General features: G+C 30.7%; 1 protein-coding gene across 4 annotated transcripts in view; it reads left to right on the forward strand.

Moving 5' to 3' along the window:
- snama (something that sticks like glue) overlaps positions 1–13,158 on the forward strand; it is a 489,984-nt gene that overhangs the window by 207,015 nt on the left and 269,811 nt on the right. For 2 of the 4 annotated variants that reach the window (XM_090377736.1, XM_090377734.1), the window contains 4 exons: positions 3,167–3,211; positions 8,098–8,186; positions 11,865–11,967; positions 12,182–12,300. In XM_090377736.1, coding sequence (XP_090233862.1) covers positions 3,167–3,211; positions 8,098–8,186; positions 11,865–11,967; positions 12,182–12,300 — 356 coding nt within the window. The remainder of the gene's footprint in view (positions 1–3,166; positions 3,212–8,097; positions 8,187–11,864; positions 11,968–12,181; positions 12,301–13,158) is intronic. The other 2 variants (XM_090377735.1, XM_090377737.1) reach the window with 2 other exon arrangements.

The raw sequence follows: 13,158 nt of genomic DNA on the forward strand, positions 1-13,158 counted from the left end.
AATCAGATAATTTCAGTATTTTTAAATTATTCTTGAAAATATTTTAATATTTGAAAGTAACATTCATGTTACAATGAAATTTATAAAAAAAAAAATTCAAAAAAATACTCAGAGTTGAACTGATTTAACAGCACTGTGACCAAATGGAAGCTATTGTGGTGTGGTGTGCACATGATAGATGTGTCTCAAAACAATGAGCATCAGTGAGGACTTAACCTTGTTCCTCAAGCAGGCTGTTTCATTCCCTCCCCATTATTATTATTATTTTTTATATATATATTTTTTTATTTATTATTATTATATATATTTTTTTTTCAAGAAATATAGCAATAAAAATTATTTAAAAATTCTGCTTTGGAGTAAAATAGTTGCCCCACCACACTGTTAATTTTCCATAGACTTTTCACACCTCCATTAAAGTTTGTTGTTTCCTGATGAAATTTAACTTATGGAATTTAGTTAATGCGCTCATGGCAATGGTTTCCCACCCTTCCCCAATATCATATTAAGAATAAATTTTATTTTCTTATTTTTAAATATTTCTTGTTATCTCAGAAAAACCTGGTTGGTGAATTTTGTACACCAAAAAACCCAATTGAAAGTTTTTTCAAGCATAAATGAAGTTTTACTATGATTAAGTGTATGCATATCAATAAGCACTAATTTAATATAAAATTTTAATATATAATAATAAGTAAGAATAAATAAGTCTGATAAAGTTTGCATAGATGGAGGTGAAAATTAAACAAAGTGCCATGGATTAGAAGGGTAAGGATAGTAGAAAAACGAAGTAATGTAGATTTGAAAAAGGCGAAAGAATGTTAATATCCTAAAAGTTATTCTTAGCCATGTGGTGCAAGGAAGCCTGAGGCTTATGCTGCACCAGCCAAAAAAAAAAAAAAAAAATCTGAATTACCCTGCGTGAGAGAGAGTGTCAGACGTTGAAAAGAATCATCAAAAAAGAGAAGACTGATGATATCCAGCTAAGGACCCTGGGTGTGCCAACCCCATACTCACCAGATGTGAGCCCCTGGGGTTATGATGAATTAAGAAAATTATAGGCTGAATTTCGAAGCCAGTTTGTAGGTGAAGGAACTGTAAAGTAAAATTATTAATACTAAATGATTAAACAAAATAAAGTAAAATTAAAATAAAGGTGATAAAGTTGTCATCAGATATGGGTGGGCAAATTTAGTTATAAGTTGAATACAGGGAAAGCAAAAATGCAAAGTCTGATGTCAGAAAATTGATACATGGTTAGGCAATTCATCAGGGGACTACACCTAACTATGTATCAGGAACTGCATTTCTATTCTTGTCCATAACAGGAAGAAAAATTAAATAAAGCCATAAAGAAAAAATTAGCACATTCTTTTACAGTCTGGACAAGGTTTGTTTAATCATTTGGTATTAATAATTTTAATTTACAGTTCCTTCGCTTCCAAATTTGCTTTTCAATTCAACCCATAATTTTCTTAATTCATTCTAACTTTTAGGAGATTAACATTCTTTTGCCTTTTTCAAATCTACATTACTTCTTTTTTCTACTGTCCTTACCCTTCTAGTCCTTGGCTTTGTGTAATTTTCACCTCCATCTATGTAAACTTTATCAAACTTATTTATTCTTACATGTTTATATACTTTTGCATCCTTTACTGCTGATTTGTGCATTTTGGTTCATTTGTCATACCTCGCTTATTTATTTTTTATTTTTCCATCACTGTAAATTTTACTTTAAATTGCATTTAATATATATATATTATATATATAATTTAGATAATAATAAAAATAATAATAATACAAATAATAAATCAGGTTTTTACCCTGTGCATATTAAAAATGATTACTTTGAAGTATTTCATTATTGTTTTGAACAATGCAGCCAACATTAGTAGCCAATTTGAGGATTTTCATCAAAAGTGGTATATGATGGTGATTATAGTAATGTGATTTTATTATTTTTTGTTCCTCCTATATTTTTTAAATAACTTCTTTAGTAATCATTCATCTTGTTATTAATTTTCAATATTAAAAAGTTATTCAAAGATGCCTTGAATAATAACTGGCACAGTATATCTGTTAATGCTGGTGCTCTTTACAATTTGTTCTTCCAAGTTCATACTTCTTACATAACCAGTTTACTGTTTACTTACACTCTGTGATTACTCAGTTGTGACCACCCCCATTTGTAATGGACTGTGGCACATAGCTTGCAGTATAAAAAGCAGAACAGCTGTCTGCTAGAGCAGTGTTGATTTGCATTGGGTCATGCAAGTGAAAGCGATAAAGTAGCAGTAATGAGATATACTAAAGAGGTCACGGAGCTTCAGAAAGGCATATTTGTGGGAATTTTTGTGTGTTAGTGCTCTTGATTGGAATGGGCATGTCTTGTTGGTTGGTTGGTCATGGTGCATTGTTGTTAAATTGTGCTAAGAATGGTGTTGAACTGGTCAATCACCTTCTGACAGAACTGTAAGGGATTATGCAAGGTGAATGCTCATGGTGAAAGAGGGATCCAGTGCATTGTAATGGCTCAGTGGCCATTGATAGTTGACATTGCAGTACAATATGGTGAATGCAAGAACAATATCCAAAATTATAATGTACCGCATACAAGTTTAACATTCACAATACACTAGTAACAGCTTATTAAAGCAGATCTGTAAGTGTTTATTTAAAAGAACGATTAGTGTTCTTTGCCATTAAAATTTATGAATGCGGTATATATAAAATAGAAAAACATGTTAACAGATTTAAGAAATTATTTTTAGCAATATCCATATTAAAAAAACGTGATGCTTAAAATGCTGTTGATAAAAGATAAAATCAGTACATAAGTTGCTTTTTATTCACAATCATAATTTATTATTTTAATTAGAATAAATTTATAATTTTATAAATGAATTTTAAATGGAGAAAATAGGATTTATGATTGGAAAAGAAATTTTGTTCAATACCCTGTTGTGAATTGATGTTATAAATTTATAGCATTTAAATGCTATAAATTTTTGTTTCCTATCTTCATGTGTTGGTCAGTGATTCTAAATTTTTATTATGTAAAACAAGCATCCATATAATTTCTGATCATCTCTTTCTTTTGAACTTAGATTGTGAAGTGATTGAAATTGATAATTAATTATATAAATATATTTATTCTTATATCAAGCAGATTGAGCCATCAACCCATGTGAATTTCGACAAGCTTGTTAAGGTATTTATAATTCTTTATGTAATTATTAATATATTTAGTTGGGTTAGTACTATGAATACAAAATATGATACATACACTTATATTCAAATTGTTTTCAGAAGCCATTTAACTGCACCAGCTGGGAATTGTGTGGATTTGTCAACTGAACGTTTGCCATACTTGTCTTGCCTTTCTATAGAATAGATCAGCCATGATTTTCTTGCTGAGAACCATTTGTATACAGGTGACCCCCACTTAACGCTGATAATTCATTCCGGAAAAAACAGAGCGCTAAGTGAGCACCGCATTCCCATAAGGTAACGTGTATTTGTGAGTTGCGGTCGGTGCTATAGGATATTTCCTAATCAATAATAAATGGTAGCGAAAAGATGTACAAATGTTGGTCAAAATATTTAATCTTCAAATATTTGTACATATAAAATATTCTACATTACCTACGTATATAATCATGTGGTAACTATTTACATATCAAAATTAAACTTAAAATTCCAATTAAAATCATGAATTTAATTGATCTAAATTGATTTTAATTGATGAATTTAATCATGAAAAATGTGTCGATTTTGGGTTGAACTTTGGCCCTCTTCCAAATAAATTAAAATGGGTATTAATTTTAAATCCCCTGCAGTGTTACCACCGAACAATAAAGTCAACCGATCCTTTGCCGCTTTGAAACCTGGCATGTTTTTTCTTCTTTCAATATGAAACTTCTTTTAGGCATTCATTCCCACAAAAGTCCTGCTTCATCAGTAAAGGACATTCATATCAAGTAAAGGGCATTCTTATCAAAACTAAAGAACTAAAATGGTCCTGGGCAGGACACATAGCTCGAAGACTTGATGACAGTTGGACTAAGAAAATAACAGAATGTACCCAAGAGGAGCTAGAAGAAAACCTGGAAGACAAAGGCGGAGATGGATAGATGAAATTCATGAGTTTGTGGGTGGTAAATGGATGGCCAGTGCTCAAAACAGAAGGAACTGGAAAGTTGCTGGAGAGGCCTTCATCCTGCAGTGGATTGAAAATGGCTGATGATGATGATGGTAACCGAAGCCAGTGTAACCAAAGGGTGCTGGTAAAAATGTACATTTTTACCAACACCCTTTGGCATCTCTCGTATTGTGGATATATCTTTGCAACCGTGATGGCATGTTGTATTACCAGGGTACTTGCCCGCCCACTGATGATGAAGCTCAATAGCTTCGAAACGATCGTCTGGGTGGTGGTATCCTCTGAAAATAAATAACAATAGTCTTCTCTACTAGAGAAGCGTTATTTATTTGAAGTAGTGCAATACCGCTGTCTCATTGTGAAGGCAGCCACAGTACGAGATACAATTAAAACGATGCCTTCTACGCTACTTACGTAGTTCAAATTTATGGGTTAACTATGGTGTATTTACACCGATACTATATAGTAAAAATATTTATATACATAACAAGTAAAATTATATGTGAATGTTTGAAATTTCGTGCCAGCAGTATTCCTTTAAACTGGAAAATAGAAGAGACTAATGGGCTTTTTATTTCTTTATTCTCAGCAGAATAAATATATTTTAGTTTTTTTTTTTGAAGATGAACGTTTAAAAGCACATTTTTTGCACATTTAATTTTTAATCAAAAATAAAAAATCTACAGTAAATATTACATTCCACTAAGAAGAAAGATGAAATATTGGTATTGTTTGAGTGGAATTCAGAAAAACCCAAAGCATTTTCCAGGCATCACAGAGAAAGTTGGCACACTTCAAGAAAAATATATGTGCATGCATGCGTTTTAAATTTTTCATTATTAACGGTCTTTTAAATTGGAAAATGGATGAGACTAAATAGATCCATGTTTATATTTTATATCTAAAACTTTTTATTTTATTTTCAGAAAATTAAATCATATATGTACTTTGAAAATGAAACATTTAAAATATACAGCATTTTTAAATATTTATTTAGTAAAATAAAATATATATATATACAGCAAATATTGCAGTCCACTAAGAAAAGCTTGTTCAATAATTTGAAAAAAAAAACTAAAATGTTTTTTTATGAAAGGTTTATATGATCAAAGGTACCCTTATTGTTGAGTCACTTTTTATCTGAGGTGCCTCAACACTGTGGAGCACCACTGCTGCTGCTACCTGGGAATGGATATTGCATTGTGAAAACATCTCTCTCTCTCCATGGTCAGAAATTAATCAGCCAGTCTTTCTTAGACCTGTTTTTTTTACAATCTTTCAGTGACAGATAACATTTCCAACTGATTAATAATTTATTTATTATTTTATTTTTTTATGATGATTTTGCAGTAAACAGGACATTCTGTTTTGTTTTCCTTTAAGGTGCATTTGGGTAATATATATATATAGCACCTATTATCTTCACCATGTCTGTCGATGGTCAACCATCTGCATATAACTCGACTTCCAATAGACAGATTAGCTAATTATGAAACTTTATAATTAGCTCTTTTGGGAAGATTTGTTAACTTATTCCAAAATTTTGAAGTTGGACAAATAGAATTCCATCAGTTATTATTTATTTTTTCATATATATTACATAGGCTATCCATACATTGTAATGCAAACATTGGATATTTCTTGTTGTTGTCCACTGACAAGAAGAATGAGTGGGTAATATGGCAGATGTGTAAAAAAGAAATGTCCGTGGTTTGTGCATGTGAAGTGGTTGATTTTTGTTGTGCTTATTCTTTTTATCAGTTTTCTAAATATATAAATAATAGTATTGCTATTTTCTTATTTAACAAAGTAGAATATAAATACTTGTTATCAATTGTTAATAAAATCTATGAGGAAATAAGTAAAGTACATTTCAAAAATGCTGGCTGCATACTGTTTTCTGCACTGTGTGTTCCTATTTGCTTACTTTATTAAATGACAGAAGATCTGTGAAATGTTTGTTGCATTTAAATTTTTATTAAAAATCCAGCATGAAATAAGTTAAGTGTTGTAAAACATTTAGTGAATACTACAGTATGAGATGTGTAGTGATGAAAACAGTTTGCCTTTTATATTTTATTAGTTAATTAATTATTATTTAATTGAAAACAAATAATTAGTTATTTACTTTTCACTTCCATTAATAACAGAAAAAAAAAAGAAGAAAGCAAATGCAGTAAATTAAGAAATGAAAATCAAATGCACCTAAAATGTTTTCACTGCATACATAAATTATCAAACTGATGTTTTTGATTAGAATTGACAATTTATTGAAGGCAGTTATTATATGCTTAAAATTTTGAAGTTGTGACATACCTCTGTTGTAGCAAAGCTTAACTCCTAATCCATGTGGTTAAATCATGAATGAAGAAATTAAAATGTGAGAAAATTAAAACTCAATATATTTAAAATTATCACCCAGAAAAAGAGGACAGTTTCTTTCTTGGCTCATTAATGATGAACTAAAATCATATTCTATGAAAAAGGGGAGAACCAAGAGTCCCAACTTCAGACTTTCATTTTGTTCGTTGTGATGGGGAAAAGATTTTGTTTTTTAAAAGGTGAAGCCTAGCACCTGTGAACTCTAATGGAATTGGAAAGTTTTATTTCTAGAAATTTCTTTTTATTTATTTTGTTTCTTTAACCTTGATTTGATTGTTTGGCCTTTTGAGATTCCTATGTATATGATGCTTATGATTTTCCTTTTTTGAGTCATAAGTTAATTTAAGTAATTATTCAGTATTTTTTAAAAAATTCTTACAAGAACATGAATAACCAGTCTTGTTTACAGTATCACTTTTTATTCTGTTTTGCATAGTAGAAATTAATATAACCTGGAATTAGTGGATATTCTTAACACACTATAAGATAGGTTTATTTACATTATATTACTTTTGATAATAGAGTATCTGAAAAATAATTATGAAGTGAGTACTGTTCTGTGTATTGACATATTCGATTGTGTAAACCTTTGTAATGCCCATACAGGCACTCCCCGACTTACATAAATTCGAATTTACGTAAGTTTTTGCTGGCCGATGCAAACTTAAATATAATTGTGGAAATGTATTTCTCATCTGTAAAAATAAATGGAGGTATCATGAAAATATCGTAATGTGAACCCAATAGCACATTGGTTTTTTTTTTTTTTTTGTTAATTTGTTCCAAGATCGCGGAAGTTGAAATTTTTGCAATATAAGTAAACTATTTATCTCTCTAAAAGTTCATTTTTATAATGGAAATTGTACTACACTTTCATCGTTATCATAATATTCGGTTATAAGAATCAATTTTGAACGCCTTTGTGATATTGTTCTAAAGCACATGATAAGTACACCAAACTCCAAACCAAGTTCGTGGCAAGCATTGGGTGGTTCAAGCATCATGCTGCTTTCCACAACAGTAAAGTATGCTGTGAAGTCACCAGTGGCAGTTCTGCAACTGTAGAGAAATTCCTCAACTTTTGCAGTGGCATATTTATCAGCTGGAGTGTTATTCTAACAGTGATGCTTGAAAGGTAAAACTTGCTGATGATATGCCTATCTTCTCTCTCTTTTTGTAATTTTATAATTTTGTACACTTTTGTAATTTTTCCTGCACATGAGATAAAAAAAATTGAATAATTCTATTTACATGTTTGTCAAACATTTCTTTTTTGCTTCAATCTAATTCAACTTGTGTAGTTGCGAGTGCGGAAATTCTGACTTACGTAGCGTTCCACAGAATGCAACCCTTATGTTAATCGAGGAGTGGCTGTATTAAGAAGAGTTAACATTTTAAATGTCCCCATTTTTTGCACCAAATTTGTTACAAAAAGAGAAGGTTTAAATGTTATAATTTTAAAACGTTAGTTATTGTATAATATGTGAACGCACAAAAAATTGTTAAAAATGAAATGTATCTGTAGCTTTACCACATCCCTTTTCACAATGTAGACTGGAGATCTTGCTAATTCAAATGCATCTGAGGATGAGAAGATAAAAGCAATGATGTCACAGTCAAGCCAAGAATTTGATCCTTCCAAGTAAGTTATATCATTATTTGCTATTATTGCATTTGCATTTTTATGTATTTTAGAGGTTTCAGTCGTGCTTACCAATTTTCAACAGAATTAAAACTGCATTGTAAAAGAATAACAAACAGCCATTTCCATCAAAACTGAATCTCTCTTTATACATTAAGTATACACGTTAGCAAAGCATATGTTATATTCATCGTAATTTGATAAAAATTACTGAATTAAGCCTTAGAATTGGTTATCTGTGTTTTTAATGATGTTTTCTTTCTGCATGCTTATTGTTTATCTCACTGAAATCTCAATTATCTATTGTTATGGTTCTAGTTATTCTACTACTCACTTGTATCTCACTTTTTAAAGGCGCCGCCGTAGCCAGGTGGGAAGGAGCAGCAGTGCATAGCACATGCTTCTTGATTAGACCGGGGTTCGAACCTGTCACCACCAAATACAGAGGATGTGGAAAGGTCAGGGAATGACCACCGCATATCCCGGAGCAATATGGCCTTAGTTGCTAATGCTCCTAAAAACCAAATAACTAACTAACTAACTCACTTTTTAATTTTAAAATATTTTCTTAAAGTGACCATATAGTCTTTTCCAGCACTACAAATTTTGAAGTACATGGTAAAACCCCTTGTTGCAGTGTTTACTGAATACATTTTAATTCTGGTGCATTAAATAAGAAATAGTGGTCTTTACTGAAAACAGTAGTAAAAGAAAATAAAAAAATAAAATTCATATATTTTAGTTGCAAAATTCATCACTTTCAACCTTTCAAGGCAAGTAGGAATCCTGAATGGTGGATGGGTGGGTGGGTGGGTGGATGGAAGAGATAGAAAGAAAAGTTAAGGCAAGGAAACATAATATTAAAGATATTGCCAACTTTGTCGCACAGTTTAATGCTCTTCTGAAATTTAAGAGTGAAACTCTGAATTACTCCATAATGAATAGATTGATTTCTTAATGATTCTGTTGAAATAGCATTAAAACGGTCGAAATATAAAAATGTTAATGTATCTTAACATAAAAATCTATTTAATGACTAAAAAGACTAAAAGTGACTAAAAAGTCACTATTTATTTATTTTTTATCTTACTGGAAAATTGACATAATTCGTCAAAGCTTTCCTCATACTGTCATTCAAATATTTGTCTCTTACTATTACTTGTTGTAGTAAGCTGTCTTTGTCAGGTGTGAGTAGGAATTTATTCATGAGTTATTCCAGGTTTTTGAGGCTGTATGGTATTCAGATCAGTTCATGAACTCATCACATTGTTTGGATACAATGCTCAATAAAAACTGTGTACCAGCACACTACATAAACTTGCTGTATTTTGACCAAAAGTAGTTATTAAAGGGGGGGGGGGAACTTACAGCATTATTAAACCAACAGTCTAATAATTTGATAATTTAACTAGTAAAGCCATATTAAATTAATGGCAATCAATCAGAATGCTAGTTCAGTCTGAGATAAGCATCTTTTATAAGGGAGTATTTGACATTGGAAAACTAAGACTCACATTTTTTAATGAATGTGATTTCAGTAAGAGGTTTATTTCAGTTTAATGATTTTTTTTCTAACAATGTATAAGTGTTATTGTTATTAGAATTATTTTGAATCTGACAGTTCATTATCATCTTGATGGATTTGAAAGGAAATTTAACCCTCCATATCTGACTCATCCACAGAATCATTACCTAATCCTATCCTCAAAATATCTGTTTTTCAAAATTGGAATTACTAAGTAATTTTATAATCGATTTTATAATAACTAGTTACATTGGAATTTAGACCAGATTGAATATATTGCAAAATATCATACAGTTCTTCATTCAAGTAAAATGTTTATTTGAATAATATTTGCTGAATTAATGAATATGCATGAGATCAGTATTGTTTCATATATTTACTTTATTTTGCAATCCTTGCTATGCTTCAAAATAGCTGTATAAATTTCATGCATTGGTACAGCTATTTTGAAGCATTCCAAGGATTGCAAAATAAAGTAAATATATGAAACAATACTGATCTCATGCACATTCATTAAGGATATTGTTTTTTATTTGTGTTTCTAAATCCAGTACAAGTTAGTTAAGGAGAAGAGCTGCAAAAGTATTCATTAATGTAACTTTTATCTCTTAAATATGCCAGTTGTGTCCTAAAAAATTTAAAATCATTTGCACAAACATGAGGTTTGGCTAATCATATTCAGAGAATGAATGTAAAAGAACTGCAACGTGATAAATTATATATTCTGATATATATCTTGGCACAGTTGCACCATACATGGCTGAAATGAATGAGTTATCAGTTTATTCTAATTAAACAGAAATATATCCTATCTCAATTTAACCCATTACTGGCCATGTAAAGACATCAATTACACTTCACGGTGATAAAAGTTGATCCTACAAATTTAGCCACATTAACTACCCTAGCTTTAGCTTTAACAGATCCTTTTGATGGATAGTATGAAGGTAAATTGTGTCCTTACATGGCCAGTAATGGGTTAAAGAGAGATAGGATATATTTCTGTTTAATTAGAATAAGCTGTTAACTCATTCATTTCAGCCATGTATGGTGCAACTGTGCCTAGATATGTATCAGAATATATAATTTATCATGTTGCAGTTCTTTTGCATTAGTTCTCTGAATATGATTAGCCAATGTTTGTGCAAATGATTTTAAATTTTTAGGACACATGCGGCATATTTAAGAGATAAAAATTACATTAATGGATACCTTTGCAGCTCTTCTCCTTAACACACTTGTATTGGATTTAGAAAAATAAATCATGGTATCCTTAAGTTCCTTTATAACATACTCTTTACTTTATGTTACATAAAGTAGGTCAGAATTCATTTAGCATATTGCTGTTAATAAGGCTGATTACTAGTGAATATTGTAAGCACATACTGAAATGATTCAATAATAACTGAGGAATTTTTTATTGTGACCATACGTAAATCTTTGTAGTAAACAAGAGAAATATCGTGATGCATGTCTGTACCAGCTGAATTTTTCTTTTAATGAAATTCTTTAATGTTACTATGCATTTATCAGTGCCATTATTTGCTTGTTTCTAGATTTTAGTTAAATTTTTTTGTTTCTGACATCTTGCACTTCAGTTAAACATAAGTGATAACTCCGAAGGTAAATGACTACCACTGATGATAGTGTGGTAAAATTATAGTTTATCTGCTAAACAGTTAATTTACGGATGAGGTTCAAATCAGTCAAACTAATCCCCCTAATTGAAGCTATTATCATTTATTATATACTTTTGTCCTAGTTGATTAAGACATACCCTCAGATATACAATTGCCAGTTTTATTGTCTTTTGAAATTCTGCCATCTTTATTCAGCAAATTTGTGTGCTGCTATTATTGTTTAACTTTACAGATACTTTGATGACTAATTCTAAGGCTTGGTGTTAAACATTTGTATCTTCTCTGTATTTATGTCATATTCATTCCTGTTGTAGTATTATAGTATTTTATCGTTTTGAGAAACAACATTTCAGTATAAATCGGCTGTCATTATTGTCCAGCTGTTGTTTTTGTTTGTGTATTGGAAACTGTCATTTCTAGTTAACTTATTCTGTACTGAAATGAAAATTTCTGTTTGTTATCATTTTGTTGATTTGTTTTGCATGGTGCACAAGTTACACATCTATTATGTAGGTATTTGAAGAGTCGCAGCATGACAGGACCATTACCGCCAGCTTACACGTGCCATAGGTGTGGAAAGCCTGGTCACTGGATAAAGAACTGCCCAACAAACAATGTAAGAAAGACAGAGAGGAAATAAGCTTAAAAACATTATTTTAATTTTCGGCATGTTAAAAATTTGCTTCTTTAACTCTGTGCTTTTACTGAGAAGATTATTAACAAATTGTCATTTGATTTGCACTCTCCCCAGTATATTTCTTTTTATAATTTCAACAACTGCATGCTCATTTTTTTTTATTTTACTTTTTGTTTTATTTTTTAAATTTCAGCCGGATATCAAGAGAAGTACTGGTATTCCAAGAAGTTTTATGGTTCCGGTAGATGGTCCTGAGCATAAAGGGGCTCTTCTTACTAGCACTGGGGAATTTGCTGTTCCTTTAATTGATCGGTAAGTTTCTATTAAGAAAAATCTGTGAAATTATACGGGTTACGTAGTCTCTCTCAGTAAGTTCCATTCTTCTGTGTCAGAAACAAATCTGTCTGTATTTCCAGGAAGGTTTTATTGTTACTTTATGTTGTTCTTATTGTGCTTCTGATCTTTAATAGAAATACTGTTCTGTTCCTCATTATTTTGTTTGCATCCTCTGGAGATAACTTTAGTTCTGAAGTCAGTACATTTAGTTCAGGCTGTCATTCAGTATTGAGAAATTGTGTTCATTTGCTTTGCACTATCCTCTGTGGTAATCATTCATAATTCACCTAATACCTTCCAAAGATGCCCTAGCTAATAGCAGAAAGAGATATAGATGTTCATAGGCATGTAGGTGGAGAGGAATCATGGATGGTCTCTTAATGTGAGCAATTCCCCTCAGATTTGCAGCTGATTTATACTAATATAGCATTCACTTTACTTGGTGAAATAATTATAGAACCAAATAAAAAAAAAGTTGTAATCATTATATTTGTGTTAATCATTGAAGTAGTTTGTCTTCTTTAATTGGGGTTCTTCATTTATTCTAATGAAACATTTTAATTTAATGATTAAATTAAATGATGTTTCATTAGAATTTTCTAGGATGAAGAGAAAATTAAATACTTCAACGGAATAAATAATTATTGCTGACAACAATATTTAGCATCGTGTACATGCCAAGACAGACGTAGTCACCATTCAAATATGAAAATTCAATCATACTTTTATATGACAAATGAAACAGTTATTCCCATGCTTATGATCATGATCTGCTATCTACTTTTCTGCATTAAGAAAAGTTGCTGTTTCTGTTACTTTTCATCTAGCAGAATT

Source organism: Mastigoproctus giganteus, chromosome 7 (assembly GCF_048544385.1).
Source record: "Mastigoproctus giganteus isolate SK-2022 chromosome 7, ASM4854438v1, whole genome shotgun sequence".
Classification (NCBI taxonomy): Eukaryota; Metazoa; Arthropoda; class Arachnida; order Uropygi; family Thelyphonidae; genus Mastigoproctus; species Mastigoproctus giganteus.